General features: G+C 44.6%; 1 protein-coding gene across 1 annotated transcript; it reads right to left on the reverse strand.

Annotated features, from left to right (window-relative positions):
• On the reverse strand, nt 1-3,062 carry klhl34 (kelch-like family member 34). Its single transcript, XM_072584894.1, has one exon. It carries the CDS (start codon nt 1,875-1,877, stop codon nt 24-26), a length of 1,854 nt encoding a protein of 617 aa, XP_072440995.1. The 5' UTR covers nt 1,878-3,062; the 3' UTR covers nt 1-23.
• Nucleotides 3,063-21,703: the final 18,641 nt, after the last annotated feature.

The following is a 21,703-nucleotide window of genomic DNA, read 5'->3' on the forward strand; positions in this document are numbered from 1 at the left end:
AAGAGTGGGCAATGGGGGCGGGGTCACCACGGTGCCTCCCCGGTGTCGGGCTCCTGCTCGGGTGGCGGTGGGTCGAGCAGCTGCAGCACGGCGCACTGGGTGCCGCACAGGGGCAGCGGCAGCTCGCCGGCCTCGCTCCAGCTGTCGGTGCGGGTGTCGTAGAGCACCGCGTCGGGGGCGGGCACCTCCCGGGAGCCGTGCCACCTCTTGCCGCCCACCAGGTAGACGCGGGCGCCCAGCACCGCCAGGCCGTAGCAGGAGCGGTCGAAGCCGAGCAGGGGCCGCAGGCGGCGCCACTGGCGGAGCCGGGGCTCGTAGCACTCGATGTCGCAGAAGGGCTCGTAGGTGCCGACGAAGGAGTAGAGGCGCTGGCCGACCGCCGCCATCTGATGGCCGAAGCGGGCGATGCTCATGGGCGGGCAGCTCGCCCACTGCCCCCCGGTGGTGGTCCCCTCCTCCCGGTATGAGAACATGTCCGGGCTGCTCTCCGCCTGGTCCCCGTGCCGCCCCCCGGACACGTACACGGTGCGGCCCTCTTGGTGAACCGCACAGGCGTGTCCGTGCACCGCCACCGGCAGCGGGGCGGCCGCCTGCCAGGCGCCGCTGCTCGGGTCGTACAGCTCGGCGGTGGGCAGCGAGGCCTCGGCCTGGGGCGGGGAGCGGGAGCGGGACCGGGAGCTCCCCCCGCGGCCGCCCAGCGCCAGGATGCGGCCCCCGAGCACGCAGCAAGCGAACTGGGCCCGGGGGCTGGCCATGGCGCTGACCGGGCTCCAGCGGCCGAAGCGCGGGTCGTAGCGCCGGACCCGCCCGGTCACCGAGGCACGGTCCCCGAGCTCCTCGCCGCCCAGCACGAACAGGAAGCCGGCCAGCACGCACACGCAATGGTGCTGCAGCCGGGGGCAGCGGCCCAGCGGCCTCCACTCGCCGGTGCTGGCAGTGAGCGCCCAGAGGCGGTCCACGGCTCCGTCCCCGGGGCCCGCCGGCGGCTGCAGCAGGAGGCCGCCCACCGCCAGCAGCTGCCGCCGGCGGCCCCTCAGCGTGCTCTGGTGGCTCTGGCGGGCCGGCTGCGCCGCCTCGTCCCGGTGGTAGTCCAGGGCGGCGGAGACCAGGCGCCGGGCGGCGGGGTCCAGGCGGGGCTCGGCCCGCAGGCGGCCCAGCTCGGCCGGGGCCAGCAGGCAGTAGCGGAGGGCGGGCAGCAGGCGCCGGGCGTGAGCCTCCCAGCGCCGCTCGTCCCGGCCGAGCCAGGCCAGCAGCAGCCGCAGCAGCTCCCCCTCCGGCACGCCGTCCAGCTCGGCGTCGCACTCGAGCACCGCCCGCAGCGAGTCCCCGTTGAGCTCCAGCAGCCCGCTGGCCTCGGCGCCCTCCTCCAGCAGCAGCCGCCGCAACCGCGACGCGATGTAGCGCTCGGCCTGGCGCTGAGCGTCGGGCAGCGCGAAGCGGGCCGCCACGTTGGCCGCCCGGCAGCAGCCGCCGGGGCTCAGGCTGCTCACCAGGTAGCGGGAGCAGAGCTGCACCGCCCCGGGCACCTGCAGGTACCGCGCCGTCTCCAGGGTCTGCGGCAGGCTCTCGGGCGACAGCGGCAGGCACGCGTTGTAGATGAAGTCGAGCACCCGGCGCAGTCCGCCCGCCGACACCGCGGGCAGGTGCACCACGCCGGCCTTGGACTCGCGGGTGTACTCCCGGAACATGCCCCTGAAGTAGTCGCTGGCGCAGGCCAGCAGCGAGCGGTGCGCCGCGAACTCGCTGCCCTCGGCCACCAGCACGATGTCGCACAGCAGCCGCTCCTGGCGCAGGCTCTGGTACCGGGACAGCACCGACTCGCCGTGTGTGGGCGACAGCGCCAGGAAGTAGCTCGCCGCCTGCTCTCCGCTCGACATCCAAGTTCCCCCCGCCGTCGGTCACTCCGCTTCCCCACCCCGACCCCCTCCCTCCTGGGGGGGTGCACTGGGTTCCAGCCAAGCTCCGGCCACACTAACGGGGAAGGTCACGGTCAGAGGGAGACGCCTCACCCCGAGAGTTGATTTCCCTGCACCGCCGCTGCTGAGCTTTCTCCCATGATGTGCAAGTCAACCTCCAAGTAAACCTGTTGGACTATAACCTGGGTGTGGAGTGATTTTAAACTTTGTTCACCACAGTCCCAACACCGGCACCTCCAAATCAACCCGGCTGATTTTCCGACCAACTTCTGTCGCCAATTCAAGGTGCAACCTCTCTCCTCCACTCTTTTTGTTTTGTACGTACTATGTATAAAAGGTTATCAAATCCACACGAAGCCATTCCCGCCCATTATCATCATTCGCTTCCCAGAGACCATCCTGCACAAGTTGGCCTGGTCCACGCGTTTAAAGCAAAACAGCTCTCGGTCCCAGCTCGCAGTCTTGTCAATACATGATCAATCCCAGTCAGTGCGTTTTGATCGTGAGTCCGGAGGGGGGAGGGGGGGTTCTGTGCAATATCGCCACCCCCTTGTCTTTTCACTGGGCTCCCCGACGGGAAAACTTTCTGGCACCGGAGTCCGTTTACGGTTGCCTCTTAAAAACCTTCTCGCGGTGTTGTTGCGGACCGGAATAGAAACAACAATGAAAAGAAGTCGGGGGTCCGGTTTGTTGAAGGTCCGCCGCACTTTGGAGGTGATTTTCGCCGAGTGTTCCCTTCTGTAGTACTCGCTGCTTGAGGCTGTTGTTAGCGGACACCGAGGAGAAGTTGTTGACGGGCTAAAATGAAGGAGTCTGGCTGGTGTGCAGCATAAAGCCCATCAATGACCTGTGGGACTGAATGGCCTGACTCCATGCTGTTGACTCTGTGAAATGCGCACGGGGATGTTGGCATAAATCCTGACACAATGAGGGCGCTAATGTGTACCATCCTCACACTGGAACAGTATCTCATCTCACAGGGAAGGTTATAAATAACCCCCCTCGATCAGGAATCATAATGCCCTTGAGTAATGCAAGTTATTTCTGTGCGGAAGATTTGTTTGTTTTCTGAAAGGTTCTGTACCCAACGGCCTTCAGTCGGCGAAAAGTCTGAGTTTCACGCTGTACGACGAGGGAGGGCTGGTTTAGAATTTCGCTGCACTTAATTCACAGGAAAATCTCCCGCGCGGCAGAGAACGAGACTGTTGAGCGCATCCTGTGCGTGTCGATGCTGTACTCTCCAGAGCAATCCAGTCAGTCCCGTTGTTTCTCTCCACACTCTAGTGCGAAGATCTCTCACTGGAGCTATCAATATATAGATCTTCAACATTAACAGGAATGTGTATGTTGTAATACTTGATACAATGATTTCTGCGCTTCTCTTTGGATGAGAATAACATTTTAGAATTGGAAGACGTTTTAGAAACATTTAAGGAAACACTCATCTCCCGTAGAATCAAATTAACAATGTGTCTTGCTTTGAATTTATTTTTACTGTTTAATAATGTGTTTGGCTTCTACGATTGGAGACTTGGGGGGAGGGGGAAGTCCTAAAATGGCGAGTGTGAACCTCGACATTATCAATATTCGGTATGTTTTCTTTTCCCAAGTAAAGATTCGGCAATTAACTGTTGATGAGAGCCACATAAAAATAACTTGCTGGCAATTGTCCATCACTCAAGTTTACTTTCCAGTTTTGGGCTGGATTCCCTGTGGTGTAACATTCCCTGTGGAAATTGGACATTATTTTGTCAGTGAAGAGGGTTTTTTGCCTGTTAGTTCTATTGGAGGCACGTGGAGAATTCGTGACAGTATAGTCTTTGGCCTGAAAGGCCAGTTGAAAGTAGGTATCAGACCAAATAAAAATGCAGCGTGAAAAAGGCATGGGTGCTACAATCGGTTAGAACAAGGATGTCTTTTTTGTAATTCATGTTTTCCAGGTAAGATCATGCAAAATGTTCAAGGCCCCAAATAAATGGCAGTAGTTGACCAGGGAGGACAGACGTGAAGACATGTGCTTAACCCCACCGACAGAGGGTGTGTACCTACATCGCTGAACAGGTTGGTTAGGAAAAAACAAGTTAGATAAAGAAATGAATGATTATCAATGGCTTGCTAATAGTGAATCCCTCCTATGTGTCTGCTTTGGAGACTGGGTGTCTAGAAAATACCCCCGGTCTTCTGTTTTTACTGACGCACGTCTGCCCCCATGCAATCTCACGTCGCTTGTGTTCGTCAGGAAATGTTGAACTGCCCTTGCACACTCACTACTATGTTCTGGTGTCTCGCTCATTACCAACTTTCATCGCTCAGAGTGTTGAGTACAGAAGATGGAACGTGCTCTTGCGGTTAGACAATACGTTGGTGAGGCCGTTTCTGGAGTACTGTGTACAATTCTGGTTGCCCTGCTATAGGAAGAATGCTTTTAAACTGGATAGGTGCAAAAAAGATTTCCAAAGACGTTACCGGGACTGGAGGGGCAGGCAAGTGCAACTAGTTTAATTTGGGAAACTTTGTCACCAGTTGGGCGGAAGGGTTAATTTCTGTGACTCTGTGAAAGGCTGGATAGTCTGGGATTTATTTTCCCTGGAATGCAGAAGATTAAGGGGGTGACCTTATGAAATCATGAGGGGGCATAAATAAGATGAGTTGCCAAAGTCTTTTCCTGAAGGTAGGGTAGTTCAAAACTAGTGGGCATGTTTCTCATATGAGAGGATAAACAGTTAAAAGGAACCCAAGGGGCAACGTTTTTAGACAGAGGATGGCTGGTAAATGGAATGAACTGCCAGAAGTGGTAGATGCAGGTGCAGATACGACATTTAAAGGACATTTGATCAAGAAGGGTTTAGAGAGATATGGGCCAAATGCAGGCATGTGGACTAGGTTTGGAAACTTAGTCGGCATAGATGGGCTGCACTGAAGGTCTGTTTCTGTGCTGTCTGACACTAAGTAACTTCCCCTCCCTTCAGCCACATTAACCTGCATCTTCTGAATTTATGCTTCCAAAATGTTAAACAATTGTCACTTGACAAGCTAATTGTGCAGTGGGCTGATACAGCAGAAACATCCCTGGGGAAAGCTCAGAGGGTCCCAACTGAATATGGACACTGAGTCAGTTGACACAGGGCACTGTGAGAGTATGGTGTGATCCAGCTGGGTTATCACCAGACCAGTCAGAACCTGGCTTTGTGGATCATTGTTTTATTGGTTTTAAGGAAGAGTTGCTGAAACATAAATAGGCTCTCCTGCCTTGTTTGTGTGCTACATAGAGCCATTTGCCAAGGCCATCAGGAAGGATGCAAGCCTGAGAGGAGTGACTATTCCTGGCAGCGGTGGCCTGCAGGTTAAGGTCTCCCTGTACATGGATGATGTTGCCGTTTTCTGCTCGGATCCGCTGTCCGTGTGCAGACTCTTGCATATGTGACCAGTTCGAACGGGCCTTGGAAACCAAGGTAAACTGAGGCAAGAGCGAGGCCATGCTCTTTGGGAACTGGGCCGATGAATCCTCGATCCCCTTCACCTTCAGGACCGACCACCTGAAGGTGCTGGGTATTTGGTTTGGGGGGGCTGGGGCGTGTGCCAAGTCTTGGGAGGAGTGTATCAGCAAAGTGAGGCAGAAACTGGGTAGATGGAAGCTACGGTCGCTCTCCCTCGCGGGAAAAAACCTGGTCATCAGGTGTGAGGCACTGTCATTGCTGTTATACGTGGCACAGGTCTGGCCTATTCCCAGAACCTGTGCCACTGCAGTCACCCGGGCCATCTTCCAATTTATATGGAGGTCAAAGATGGACCGGGTCCAAAAGGATTCTATGTATAAAGATCTGGGCAACGGGGAAAAAAATACACCCAATACCACCCTCCCCCTGATGGCCACCTTTGTGTGTGGCTGCATCAAGCTGTGTGTGGATCCCCGGTACGCAAACACCAAGTGTCACGACATACTGAGGTTCTACCTGTCCCCGGTGTTGCGAAGGATGGGCCTGGCCTCGCTGCTGCGGAACGCTCCGAGTAGTTGGACTGTTCCATATCACCTGTCCTTCATGGAGAAATTTATGAAGATAAACACCTTTCACCACAAGTCCATCATGAAGTGGTCAGCAAGTAGTGTCCTTGAGACCCTTCAGGGAAAGGAGATGGCAGATCCCTGAGCAGATTGTCAAAGCCATTTGGCAGAATGCCTCATCGCCAGAACTTTCCAACAAGCACCAAGACATGGTTTGGCTGGTGTTGAGAAGGGCTTTGCCTGTGAGATCCTTTCTGCATGCCCGGACTCTCTCCCGCACCACACGCTGCCCTCGAAGCGGCTGCGGGGGTGACGAGACCGTCACATACCTCCTTCTGGAATGTGCCTATGCAGAAGAAGTCTGGAGAGAAATGCAGTGGTGTTTGTCGAGGTTCGTCCCGAGCAGCGCCATGATGTGGGACTCCATGCTCTATGGTCTGTTCCCTGGGACGCACACTGAGACGAACATCAACTGTGTCTGGAGGATCATCAACTCAGTGAAGGACGCTCTCTGGCCGGTCTGAAACCTGTTGATCTTCCAGCTGAAGGAGTTGACCCCGACTGAGTGTTGCAGACTGGCACATTCCAAGGTCCAGGACTACGTGTTGAGGGATGCGCTGAAGCTTGGGGCAGCTGCCGCCAAGGCACGGTGGGGAAAGACCACTGTGTAATATCTGCCTGCCTAAGAAGAACAGGGGGCCCACGCAGTCATTTGGGCTCTGCTGATGCCTCAGCTAAATATGTAATCGTACAGACCTGTATATATGAATGATTACTCCGTCTCTGTATACCAAGAAATGGAATGTTTACGGATGTATGGCATGACCAATTGTACAGATCATCAAAATATTTTATGAATAAAGTATATGTTTGAAATTAAAAAAAGGCAATGTGGCAGATTTTGCTTTAACAACAAAAGCAACGTTTATTATAAAAGATAGCAGGATAGAATAATTAAGGTACCTACTTCCAATATATATTGAAAGATTTTAAGAATACAGTAAAAGTGTAATCACATTAATCCTAAAACACTCCTTTCTAAATTGAAAATAAACTAAACAGCTTTCATGCAGTACCCAAAACACCACCTCTGGTATGATTCCCAAAATTCCATTCCTGTTACAGTTTCCAAAAACATCACTCCTATAATGTTTACTCCGGAATCCTTGTATCTAACACCACGGTAAATTCAAGTCACTTGCAACTTCAACTTTTAAACTGGAACTTTGACAGCGTCTTCCTGGAGATATCACCTGCACTTCAATATACTTTTAAACCACTTCCAGGTTTTCGTTCTAACAATTTTGTCTGGGACTAATTCACGAAATCTCTCATTTTATTCTTGGGTGTACTGCTGTGTCCTCTGAAAGTGTGATAGCATTCAACTTTCCATGATAGCCACAGTACCAGTGCTCTTGTTATTGCCAGTGAATTAGCCAGTCCAGACTACTGAAATCTGTGCCAAGTCAATGCAGTTCAAATCCAGGCCTTCAAGGCTTGTGGGTGCCTCAGGCCCTTCCTGCTCTGTCGAAAGTCAGTGGTCTTCAGTGGTAGCACTGCATAGGAGCACCAAGCTAGGCAAAGACACAAGAAGAACTGCGAATAAGGGACAGGAAGTTGAGCACTGCAATGGAACATCAGTGTTCGATCATGTTGGTATTGAATGGTTTCTTCATGGTGACATTTATTTCACCATAGTGGCCAAAAGGACACTAGACCCATCCATCAGAGAGGGATGTTAATGTATAGAACTGTTGTGTGGTGGGGTTCCATTCAGTAGAACTGGGGTCTAACCAATCCTCATGTACAGTGTGCACGTGCTGTTGCCTTGTCCCTTTCTTCTCCTCTTCCCCCATTTCCACTACCACTTGTTTGGCAAAAGCTGGACTGTCATCTTTTCCAGGTTTTGGAGAATGCAACAGATGACTGCAGAACAGGATTTCTGCTTCGCTGAATACCATAGCTTCCTTCGAAACAGTTGAGGAAATAGAATTGTTCATATATAACCCCAACTGAAATTTTTCTCACATTTACCCAAGGCAGCATTGCTGTCTTATGAATGCTCACCCTGTGCTGGAGTGTGGAGAGAAGTCAACACCATGTGTAGTGTGGACAACTCTTGACACTGAGCTGCTGATCCTTTGGTTCAACATGGTGGTGGAAAGATTGCTGGATCAGCAACTGGCTTGGAATAAATGGACTATGAATGATGCTAAGATGAGGATGGGATGGGCATTATCACACATCAATGTTCCTTTTAAGTTACTCTGGTGCACAACCATGTAGTGAGTGGGAAACAAAAATAGAAATTGATGGAAAAGCTCAGCAGGTCTGGCAGCATCTAGGGAGACACATCAGAGTTTACATTTCAGGTCCAGTGACACTTCTTTAGAAGGGTCTGATCTGACGAAGGGTCACTGGTCCTGAAGCATTAACTCTGATTTCTCTGCACAGATGTTGCCAGACCTGCTGAGCTTTTCCAGCAATTTTTGTTTCTGATTTACAGCATCTGCAGTTCGTTCAGTGTACATGTAGTGAGTGGGAATGTGCTGTGCATGGAGAAAACAGATCGTGCACAGATAAGTTTTACTTGATGATACACTCATGCTTGATTCTATATGGATTTACACAATGCAACAGGTGGGCCACACTGCAAGCAACAGTTAAAGGGAACATCATTACACATCAACTATGTGGTAAGTGAATGGTAAGTATGTTTTGCAGTATATATATAATCTCAATATAGGTATGCAGCTCCTTCAGAACTAAGGATAAATTCTCTGCTGGCATACAGTTTCTGATATCTCCTGGGTGTAGTGTTGGCTGGTGAACTGAGAGATGTTGACTATGTCTCGAGTCCCAGCCAGGAAGGATTTGCTCATGAAACATTTCAAAGCCATGGTCACCTTGAGGGCCACTGGCAGCGATGTGCTGACCCCCTTCTGAGGCTGCAGATCTGATTCTAGGGCATAGCAAAGTTCTGTGACCACGTCCTTTGCGAATTCCAGTTGCCAAAAGCACTGCTGCTAACTTCATTGTAAGCCAGAAAACTATTAGAGTCATAGAGCTGTACAGTATGGCAACAGACCCTTCAGTCCAACCAGATATCCTAAATTCATCTGGTCCCATTTGCAAGCATTTGGCCCATTTCCCTCTAAACCCTTCCTGTTCATTTACCCATCTAGGTGCCTTTTAAATGTTGTAATTTCACCAGCCTCCACCACGTGTTCTGGAAGCTCAATCGATATACGCACCATCCTCTGTGTGAAAAAGTTGTTCCTGAAATCCCTTTAAATCTTTCCCCTCTCACCTTAAACCTGTGCCCTCTAGTTTTGGACTCCTGTGGAAAGGACCTTGGCTATTCACCTGATCATTGGTCTGGCCTCCACAATTCTCATGGTAATTCCAGATATTCATTGCCACTTGGGAGAAGATGTTCCTTCATACCTCAGTTTGAAATGAGTGTTTACTTATTCTGTAACTCTGTTAAGGATTCCCCAAATCTTCTCAATATGAACCATGACACACACCCTCAGAGCCTTGACTGTTTCAATCAGGTCACAGCTCATTTTCTTAACTCTAATGAATAAAGGCCTAACCTGTTTAGCTGTTCTTGACCCTTCCATCCCAGGAATCAGCCCAGTGAATCTCTCTTTTAAACTGCCGCCAAAGCCTATATATCCTTTCTAAATACAGAGTCAAACCCTGTACACATTACTTGAGATGCAGCTTCACCAAGATCCTGAACAATCATAACAAGACTTCCCTATTTCTGTATTCCATCCAACCAGCAATAAAAGACAAAATTCCATTGGTCTCCTTAATTACTTGCCGCACCAAAATGCTAATCTTTTGTATTACATTCATGTGAACACCCAGATGTCTCTGTCCTGCCTCATTTGGAGTGGGCCTCCATTTATTTAATAGTCTGCCTTTTGGTTCTTTATACCAAATCTCACAGCAAGAAAGTTCTACACCATGGACTAAAAGGCACAGTGGCAAAATAGTAGCAAAATTGGCCACGTGATAGGAAACAGCGAGTAATAATGGATTTTATTTCATGGCTGGAGGAAGGTTCATAATGGAGTACCCCAGGGGTCAGCATTGGGACCTTTTTAGTGATATATATTAATGTTCTACATCTTGAGGTCAGGGGACTAGCAAAAGGAAATCGACAAGTTGGTGGATTGTACAGATAGGTAGCAGATGAGGTTCAACACAGAGAAGTGTGAGGTGATGATTTTTAGTAGAAAGAACATTTAAAGGCAATACAGATCAGGGATACAAGTCTAAAGAGAGAATAGGAGAGTGTATATGTGCACAGATCATTGTGGAGAGAACAGTTCTTAGGTTATACAGTGTCCTTGGCTCTAATGATAGGGGCATAGAGTACTCGAGGAAAGAAATGATGTTGAACTTGTAAAAGGCATCTGTTAAACTTCAGCTGGAATATTGTGTACAGTTCTGGATTCTATGTTATAGGAAAGATGTAAATACATTGTAGAAAGTGCAGAAGCATAGTCCCAGGGATGTGGAATTTAGTTATGTATGTAGATTGAAGAAGTTGGGACTATTTGCTTTGTAAAGAAGCAGACTAAAGAGAATTGATAGTGATTTTTAAACTCATGAATAGGCTGGTTAGAGTAGATAGGGAGAAATTGTTCCCACTTGGAAAAGAAGCAAAAAGAAGCTGACATAGATTTGCAAAAGGTGCAAATGTGATCTGAGAAAAAAAAACCTTTCACACGGTGTGTGGTTAGGTTTGAATTGTCCTGCCTGGAAATGTCATGAAGGCAGTTTCAATTGAGAGCTTCAGGTGGGCATTAGATGATCATGTGGACAGAAATAATGTGCAAATAATGGGGGACAAAAATGATAATGGCTCTTGGTAATGAGGCTCATTTGAGAGATGGAACACGTACGATGGACTAGACAGCCCACTATGCTCTTTAGTGTGTCTGTGATTCCTAGTGGACACTGCAGAGTGTCATTGTGTCTGGTGTCATTTTATAAGCACACATAATATTCAATAACTGTGAACAAAGCATAATAATTCCCAATAATAAACAAAGCTATCAAATTTTCAAACTACTCCACTTCTAACTATTTGACCCTTGTATAGTTCCAGATCTTAATTTTTCAGTTGAATCACAGTGGTTGGACATGTGTTACTCAGATGCCTTTACATGACATTAGAGCCTGGTCCTGTTTTCCCAAGTATAGAATTACGCACATGTGAAAACTGCTATTACAGGGGAAACTCAGTACGTCTTGCAGCATCTCTAGAGAGAAAGCAGAGTTAACATTTCAGGTCCAGTGACCCTTCTTCAGAATTCTGTTGTCTGAACGCATTAAATAGTCTTGTCATGTGAAATTCAATAGTGAATGCAAAATCATTACTGAAAAGATTTGCAACTTATCTTTTAAAGCAATTATGATCTTGGCCTTATTGCCAGATATCTAGCCTCTAAACCAGAAGAGGACAGTTATACCTCTAATCTAGGTTTTCAGCATATAGTGAGCTGGAGATTCTGATTGCACAGTGAACAGCAGTATTATAGGGAAATGAAAGCTTTGAGGTGAGGTGTTCAACTGAGAGCCCGATTGTCATTATAGTTTGAGCATTAAAGAACCCACTGCAAAATTCAGAGAAGAACCACTGGTTTTGCCAGCATTTCTCCTGCGATGAACAGCACCATAGGTAAAAACTGTCCTTGATCTCATTCCTTGTTGTTGAGATATTGTTGTGCACTAGCCCACTTTGTGCTTATATAACAACAATAATGACATTTCAAAAATTGTTAATTAGGTGTGTAATAGTTTGCGTATCACGAAGGTGCTACATGAATGCAAGTTTTTACTGAATAGTAAATTCACCATGAAATCAAGGAAGGAACTGCTTTTTTAAACAAAGATTGGGAATGAGCATGTGACCAACCAGGGATTTCATGCTTGTTGCAACTTTGTGAATTACAGTCCAATAAGGGGTATTTTAAAGATTACACAAGAGTTAAGTTCAATACCTATGGCATCAGAATAAACTTCAGCTTCAATTTTACAAGGCATAGCAGCCCAAACCTAACACTGAGATATCAGAAATAAACTTCTAACAGGAATATCATTAGTTAAAGTGGCTGTCAGCTATTGGGAGTGATTTTAGTCACAGTTAATTTGAGGAGGCTGCTCACCATGCAGTACATCAGCTCTTAATTATGCCCATGTGAGCTGAGCCTGGGTTACTTGGCAATGGCTTTCTACAGAAAGTCATTTAAAGGACACATCAATGTTAGAGTAAATTTGCATTAGTCATTTCTTGATTGTTTTTATTCCCTTTTTTTGCTGAAACTTAAATTCCCTGCAGCAATTACACCAACTGTGTTTATTTGCTCCCAGTGTCATGACCTCCGGAATAATTTTCCCAGTCAGATTCCCAGTATCTAATCTTTTTCAGAAGTGGAGGAAAGCCAACAAATAGATGATGGATAAGCCTGAATTTGAACATGATGCTTTGTGTCCATCTCTCAGCATGGACATATGCAGAGAGAGGTAAATACGTCTTTGGTAAGTAAGAAGTGTAGACAGAGATTCCTGTTACTTCCAAATGAATCTGAGCAGCCTATGGCACCAGTAAGCATTGCAAATGTTTAAATACTGGATTACTTCCTCAGGGGAACATCAAACACCTAATGTCCATGGTCATTTTCAGTGGTCATCTGTAGATGAGGATGAGTGACAATTAACATAGCTTGATTTTTGACACCAACAAGGTTGCTATTCACTACACAGAATGCTAACATAGTGGTAATGTGACAAAATTAGCAATTGCTGGAGAAACTGAACATTTCTGGCAGCACCTGTGGAGAGAAAAACAGAGTTAACCTTTTGAGTCCAGTGACCTTTCATCAGAGCTGAGGTCTGGACTAATATTCTGGAGATGTAAGTTCAAATCCTACCAACTAAGAAAATTTAAATTTAATTAAACGGTTTGGAATAAAATTATAGCCTCAGAAATGGTCATCATGAAGCTACCAGATTGTCATAAAAGACCAGTTCATTCGCTAACACCTTACCTGCAAAGAAATTTGCCATCCTTACCTGGTCTGGCCTCCATTTGGCTCCAGCAACATGATTAACTCTTAATTGCCTTCTGCCACTCAATGTATCAAACTGATAGAAAAGCTGTACAAAAATAAAACAGGGCAGGCCACCCAGTCAGTGGAAATGACAATGTTAGATCCTGTAAAGCTATCGTCATTAGCATCAGACCACTTGTACCAAAATTGGGAAACTGGTTGCACAGATGGGTCAAATAACAGCCTGACATGTCACATTCACTGAATCATACATTATAAAGAAAGAGTCAAGACTCTTCCATCATGATCCCTACCCATGCCCTGTTCACCAGCAGTAGTGGCACAGTGATATACCATCAGGAAGTGGTGATGGTCTGAGCCTCATATATTCTGCTGACATCCGGTCAAATGAAAGGAAGCAAACATCCTTCCTGAATACCCTCTCTCAGTTGATGGATCAATGTTCTGCTATATCAGGAGGCTACTTAGAAGAAGCATAAAGAAGTAAAGGCACAAAATGTACTCTGAGTGGGAAAATTCAATGTCCATCACAACGAGTGGCTTGGTGCTATGATCACTGATCAAACTAGCCAAGACCCGAAAAGCTTATCTGCTAGTTCGGGCCTACAGGATTTGTTGAGAGAAACCACTTCATGTCACCCTCACAAATCTAATTGACTTGGATGCATAGAGTCATAGAGATGTACAGCATGGAAACAGACCCTTCAGTTCAACTTGTCCATGCCAACCAGATATCCCAACCCAATCTAGTTCCACCTGCCAGCACCCGGCTCCTATCCCTCCAAACTCTTCCTATTCATATACTCATCCAGATATCTTTTAAATGTTGCATTTGTACCAACCTCCACCACTTCCTCTGGCAGCCCGTTCCACGCATGCACCACCTTCTTACCCTAAACCTATGCCCTCTCGTTCTGGACTCCCCCACCCTGGGGAAAAGACTGTCTATTTTACCCTATCCAAGCCCGTCATGATTTTATAAACCTCTATAGGATCAGCCCTCAGCCTATGACACTCCAGGAAAAACAGCCCTAGCCTATTCAACCTCTCTCTATAACGCAAATCCTCCAACCCTGGCAACAAACTTGTAAATCTTTTCTGAACCCTTTCAAGTTTCATAACATCCTTCTGATCAGAAAGAGACTAGAATTGCACGCAACATTCCAAAAGTGGCCTACCAATGTCCTGTACAGCTGCAACATGACCTCCCAACTTCTGCACTCAATACTCTGAAAAATAAAGGAAAGCATACCAAACGCCTTCTTCACTATCCTATCTACCTGTGACTGTACTTTCAAGGAACTATGAACCTGCACTCCAAGGGCTCTTTGTTTTGCAACCCTCCCAAGGACCTTACTATTAAGTGTATAAGTCCTGCTAAGATTTGCTTTCCCGAAATGCAGCATCTCAAATGTAACTGAATTAAACTCCATCTGCCACTCCTCAGCCCATTGGCTCATCTGATCAAGATCCCATTGTAATTCGAGTTAACCTTCTTCACTGTCCACAACACCTCCAATTTTGGTGTCATCTGCAAACTTACTAACTATACCTCTTAAGCTCACATCCAAATCATTTATATAAATGATGAAAAGTAGTGGACCCAGCACCGATCCTTGTGGCACTCCACTGGTCACAGGCCTCCAGTCTGGAAAACAACCCTCCCCCACCACCCTATGTCTTCTGCCTTTGAGCCAGTTCTATATTCAAATGGCTAGTTCTCCCTGTATTCCGTGAGATCTAGCTTTGCTAACCAATCTCCCACTGTTGAACGCCTTACTGTAGTCTGTCTAGATCACGACTACTTCTCTGCCCTCATCAATCCTCTTCGTTATTTCTTCAAAATACTCAATCAAGTTTATGAGACATGATTTCCCATGCACAAAGCCATGTTGACTATCCCTAATCAGTCCTTGCCTTTCCAAATACATGTACATCCAAATACATGTCCCTCAGGATTCCTTCCAACAACTTGCCCACCAGTGAAGTCAGGTTCACTGGTGTTTAGTTCCCTGGCTTGTCCATACCAACTTTCTTAAATAGTGGCATCACGTTTGCCAACCTCCAGTCATCCGGCATCTCACCTGTGACAATCAGTGATACAAATATCTCAGTAAGAGGTCCAGCAATCATTTCCCTACTTCCCACAGAGTTCTAGGGTACACCTGATCAGATCCTGGGGATTTATCCATTTTTATGCATTTCAAGACATCCAGCACTTCCTCCTCTGTAATGTGAACATTTTTCAAGACGTCACCATACATTTCCCTACATTCTATACCTTCCATGTCTTTTTCCACAGTAATACAAAATACTCATTTAGTATCACTCCCATCTCCTGCAGCTCCACACAAAGGCTGTCTTGCAGATCTTTGAGGGGCCCTATTCTCTTCCTATTTACCCTTTTGTCCTTAATGTATTTGTCAAAACCCTTTGGATTCTCCTTAACTCTATTTGCCAAAGCTATCTCATGTCCCCTTTTTTCCCTCCTGATTTCCCTCTTCAGTATATTCCTACTCCTTATACTCTTCTAAGGAGTCACTTGATCTATCCTGTCTATACCTGACATATGCTTCTTTCTTTTTCTTAACCAAACCTTCAATTGTCCTCACAGAGACAAAGTCCCATATTCACATTGAGGGTATCCTCTATCAAATTACATGACATTTCCACCTTGCTAAATAGAACAAATCTAACAACTCAAAAGTGGACATCCATAGGGTGCTGTGATCCATCAGAAACAGAATTGTATTCCACTATAATCTGTAACATCATGGCTGGTAGTTTCATCACTCTATGATTACCATCAATATCATCAATGTTCTTGGCAACATTCCAAGAGCAATGCCAGGCATAATTTCAAATGAGGTACCAACCTGTTTAAGCTACAATGGGACTAATTGCATCCCGAACAGCAAATATAGCATCTGAAAGACAGAGCAAGTGATCAGATCGAAGCTCAGCAGTCCTGCAATTTGTTATCATGAATAGTAATGGATACTTAACAGAAGGAAGATGTGCCTCCACAAACATCCCATCTTCAATAATGTGAAAGCCCACAATCTCTAGAGGACAAACAATCATTTTATTTACACTGTTCCTTTTCTAATTGCCAGTAGAAACTCTGGCTACTTGTTTTTACATTCCTAGCTAGCTTTCTGTCATACTCGAATGTCTTCCTCCTGATTAATGTTTTAGTTATTCTCTGCCATTTGTTATGTTCTGATGAATCATCTGATCTACCACTCATCTCTATTCATTTATATTCATTTTCCTTAATTTTGATACTTTTGTAACTCCTTTAATTAATTACAGATTATGAATCCTCTCTTGAGAATTTTTCCATGCTTATTCTAAGTATTCTAAAATAGCATTTTAAATGTCTGCCACTGTGTCTTTATTGATCTGTCCCCTATGCTAGTATGGCAATCCCCTTCAGCGAGCAGTGTAAAAATGGATAGAAAGAGTTGCTATAGGCATTTTAAAAAAGGATAGGAGAAAGTAAAGTGAGAATAGGTCCTCCAGAGATTTTCCAAAATTCCCTAGATTCATGAAAGGTTCTTTTGGACTGGCAAATAGCAATTTAACCCTTCTATTCAAGAACAAAGGGAGACATAAAATAAGAAACTATAGGGCAGGTAGCTCAATATTTGCCATGAGGTTTCATCAAAGGGAAATCAGATTTCAACAACTTATCCAAATTCTTTGAAGGAGTAACACATGTGTTGATTAAAGGGGTGGCAGTAAACATGCTATATGTGAATTTCCAGAAGGCATTTATTAAATTGCCAAATCAAAGGCTATTGCAGAAAGTATAGCTCATGCTATAGGGCTTAATATATTGGCATTGATAGAAGATTAGCTGGTTGGCAAAAATCAAAGAACAAGCATAATTAAGTCATTGGCTGAACTTAGAATGTGACAAGTGGAGTCCTGCTGGGGTCTGTACTGGGGCTTCAAATTCTTATAATTCCTATCAATTACTGAGCTGAGTGGAGCACAGACATGGTAGGTAAATTAGAAAACCAAAAGAATTGTGGAATCTGGAAATCAGAAGCAAAAACAGAAATTGCTGGAAAAAGCCAGCAAGTCAGGTAGTATCTGTGAAGATAAATCAGAGTCAACGTTTCAGGTCCAGAGATCTTTCTTCGGAATTGATGTTAGCTAGGAAAAAGCACAGCCGGTCAGAGAGCATCGGAGGAACAGGAATATCAATGTTTCAGGTCAGGACCCTACATTAGGACTCGAAACATTGACTTTCCTGTACCTCCAATACTGTCTGACCTGCTGTGTCTTTCCAGCTCCAGATTATTGACTCTGACTTCCAGCAGCTGCAGTTCTTACTATCTCCAAGTAGCTTGGAAAAAATGTTTTTTCTGCAGATGATAGGGTGGGGAAAGGGGGTAAGGAGTAAATGGAACAGAGAAGGACAATTGGACAAACAAAGGAATGAGATAACAGTCAGCCGAGGAGAATGAATGGCTGCTAATGGGGACTACTAGTGGCTAAAAATTGGTAGTGTATAGCAGCAGACCATGTGATAACAAGGACATGGGAGAAAGTGCCTCATGCTCTAAAATTATTGAATCCAGGATGCAGTGGAATTCCCAAGTGGAAAAAGAGATGCTGTTCTTCCAGCTTGCGCTGAGCTTCCCTAGAGCACTGCAGCAAGCCTGAAACAGCGATGTTGGCAGGGAACAAGGTGGTGTTTTGAAATGGAAGGCAAATGAAAGTCAGAGTCGTTTTTGCAGACACAATCTGGTTATTTTGGGTAAGTTCACAGATGACACCAAGACAGGTGGGAAAGTATGGAAAAGCACAGCTGGTCAGGCAGTATCCGAGGAGCAGGAGAATCTCAAGACATCGATTCTCTTGCTCCTCGGATGCTACCTGACTGGCTGTGCTTCTCCAGCACTACACTCTCGACTCTGATCTCCAGCATCTGCAGTCCTCACTTTCTCCCAGGTGGGAAGATATGTTGGGAAAATGCTATAAGGAAGTTGCAGATGGATATAGATGGGTTGAGTCTTTGGACAAAAATCTGGCAAATGGAGGATCATGTGTGAAACTATGAAATTGTTAACTTTGGCAGAAATAATAAAAAAAGTTGAATGTTATTTAAACAGACAATTACTGCAGAATTCAAGGTGCAGAGGAATCTAGGCATTCTGATTCATGAGTGACAATAGATTAATATGTAGACACAATCTGCAACACTAATGGAATGCCAAATTTTATTATGTTAGGAAATGAACGTAAAAGTAAAAATGTTATGCTTCAGGTTTACAACTCATGGGTGAGCCCATATCTTGACTACTGTCTGGAATTTTGATCTCCTTATGCTGTCATTCTCCTTATTATTGCCAATATTTAAGCATACAACATCATGCTCATCAACACATTTTCCTTTCATCACATCAACGTATATGTGTATTATCATGTCCGATCACTGCGCTATATCTGCATGTGTACATCCATATGATTGTAATTATGTTGCTGTACATGGCCAACAATTCTGTTATTACAACCTATATGTAAATGCGTTGGGGACAGTCACGGGAAGGTTTATTAATACCTGGAATGAGCAGATTGCCCTATGGACAATCTGGGCTTGTTCACAGTGGAGTTTTGAAGAGTGACTTGATTGAAGTGGATAAGATTCTGGATGATCTTTTAAGGTTGTCACAGAAAGGATGTTTTATCTTGTGTGTCAGTCCAGACACTTTAAAAAATCTTTCAGGATGGAAAGAAGGAGAGTTTCTTTTTCTATCAGAGGATTGTGTGAATTTGGAACTGTGTCTCAGAAGGCGAGAAGGTGAGGCCAATGAATAACTTTAAGGCAAACATTAATTCTTATTAGACAACTGTAGCATGAGCTATCTGAATTAGCGATGAATGTGGAATTTGAAACATAGATCAGCCATGATCTTGTTGAATGTCAGATCAGGCTCAAGGGACCAAATGGTCTATTTCTGCTCCTGCTTCACACGTTCAGATGAATCTTTTGTCGTTCAGCATTCTAGGGGTTGCCATTGACAAGAATCTTTCACTGGACAAGCAATGTTAATACTGTGCAACAATATGCTGAGAATTCTATGATAATCAACTCACCTCCTAACTCCACAAAGTTGGTGAATTATCTACAAAGTACAAGTCAGGAGTGTGATTGAGCGTATGGATGAGCTCAAGTAAGTGTCCAGAAGTTCTATGCCATCTGAACAAAAGCAACTCACACAGCCATGTAAAGTAGTTATGTGCCATCTTCCACCTCTTTGTATTCTTGCTGCTGTACTGATCTGTGTTGCAATGGAGGAGCAAAACGAATGAGCTGTTTTACAACCCTCTAATGTTATTAATTTCCACAATTAAACCTTGAATTTCCTTTAAAGCTTTTCCTTTAAACTCTTTTCAAAATTTTCTATCCCTATTTAGCCACTTTCCTTTAAATCTCTCTAAATGTACTTGAGCTGTAACCATATGCTCTCACAGCTGTTCATAAATACAACTGGAGATGTGTTCTGAGTTCTTCTTGTAGAAGTGAGTACAAACAATGCACTTTCAATCGAATCTATCTGAAAGTTGTATCATATTTAATAACCTTATTATTTCAGGTCTAGCCTGCACCCTTATCTGAAAACCCCAGCTACTTCAGCAATCTGATAATTTTCCAGTTGATATAAGAAAGGGTTCTTCATAATTGTAATTTATCAGTAACTAATATTTCAGCCCCCGTTCCAAAACAGAAACGAGTCAGTGGTATACAGTATCAGATATTGGTCTAAAATCTTGAACTTGGCTTTTGATCCGGCTCTATGATGTTAATCATGATTTTGAACTCTTTTGGTGGTAAATCGTATAGTATTGATCCACATAGACATAAAAGGATCAATGTTTGATTCTTCAATTGGTGCTGAGTTGTACACCCTGCCCATATTCAAGCATACAATATCATACCCATCAGCACGTTATTTTCCCTGATATCTGTGTATGTTTAAATTAATATATCCAGCCACTGTGTTATATCTGCATGTGTAAGCGTGTATACATTCAAGTGATTGTAACTATATTTCTCTGCACGTCAAAAAACTACAGCTACCTGCACACCATTATTCCATAGACTTCAATTGTGCTCCTCACAGGGTTCATGGGTTCCTCTAAAGAGGCTTAAAACAGTGAAAGCTCAGAGAAATTTATTGCAAACTGCAAAAAATATCTTTTAAAGTTAAACAAATCTGCAACTGGCTATCATAACAAAATTTCAAGCACATCTAATTATGCACTCATTAATTGTCGTGATTAATTCATCAACTTCATTTATTAATGAAGCTATTCATTACATTTCCTCAGTATAGTGTCTACTTTATCTCATAAAATTATTCACTGCATTTAAAATTTCCTATATTAGCAATATTTTAGATTTCAGTGAATTGCTCATTGCAATTAATGATGATAATTCTGTTTCAATTTATTAATGTACAACTTTCGGTCTGTTAATATAAGCCCATGCATTGTATTCATGCGAAGCAGAAGATTATGTAAATTTCTTAAATTTGTAGAGTTAATGTGATTAGCTGTGTATAATAATATTTAAAATGTTTCAATTTCAAGTGATGCATTTTTCCAAATATTTTATATTTAAGGTATATAAGAGGTTTTTTTAAATTTGGTTATTCACAGAAATTATGTCAAGAGATTTTAAGTGAATATACATAAAGTTGACAACTATTTACCAATGAAATGAAAGTTGATGTCCGCTGCTAATTTAAATTTTCCCAAATTTTACAAGGTCATGAATTGGGCAGTAATTCAATACAAGTGATTGCAAATCAGCAGCCCACTTTGTACCCCCAATTCACTTAAGTGGCAATGGAAACTAAATGGAGTATAAAGTGTGCTAGGTTTACTCATTTTGCAATTTCATCCAAACAAACTTATACCACACTGACCCCAGTGAGTTTACTTAACAAATCATGGACTTCTGTAGACCAGGGTAAATGCCATGGTTCAGTGAAAGTCTGCGCAGAATTTCTTGTTTAATTGTTATCTAATGACACTTATGTGGACATTGAGTGACAAAAAGATCTGAATTATACATGATGTCTCCATTCATCCCTCCTCCATACCCAAGAGACTGCTGCTATCCATTGTCATAATTCACATCTGAATACAGGCAAGTTAGCAGAGGGTGATCATCAGCCATTGATCTACATCTAAGATGGAGTCTCAGCCCAGAAAGGGAGTGAAGAAAGCATGTCAAAATATTTTTGACATTTTATTCCCTCAATCTATCTAGTATACATGCTTGGGTTTAAATTTTTTTTCAGCAGTCATTAGCATTAGGAGAGTGATGTATTTGTGATATAAAAACAGAAACGAGAAAAATTCAACCGATCATAGAGTCATTCAGCATAGAAACAGATCCTTCGGTCCAACTCATTCATGGCAACCAAATATCCTAAATTAATCTAGTCTCATTTGCCAACATTTGGCCCATATCCCTCTATACCCTTCCCATTCACATATCCATCCAGATGCCTTTTAAATGTTGTAATTGTCCCAGCCTCCACCACCACCTCTGGCAGCTCATTCCATATACGCACCACCCTCTGTATGAAGAAGTTGCCCATTAGGTCCATTTTAAATCTTTCCCCTCTCATCTTTGTTACAACATGGGGAAAACCTCCTGCTTA

This window comes from Chiloscyllium punctatum, chromosome 15, assembly GCF_047496795.1.
Source record: "Chiloscyllium punctatum isolate Juve2018m chromosome 15, sChiPun1.3, whole genome shotgun sequence".
Classification (NCBI taxonomy): Eukaryota; Metazoa; Chordata; class Chondrichthyes; order Orectolobiformes; family Hemiscylliidae; genus Chiloscyllium; species Chiloscyllium punctatum.

Bases quoted from the DNA above. Each gene is read 5' to 3' on its own strand.
- klhl34 (XM_072584894.1), bottom strand. From the start codon at position 1,877: ATGTCGAGCGGAGAGCAGGCGGCGAGCTACTTCCTGGCGCTGTCGCCC.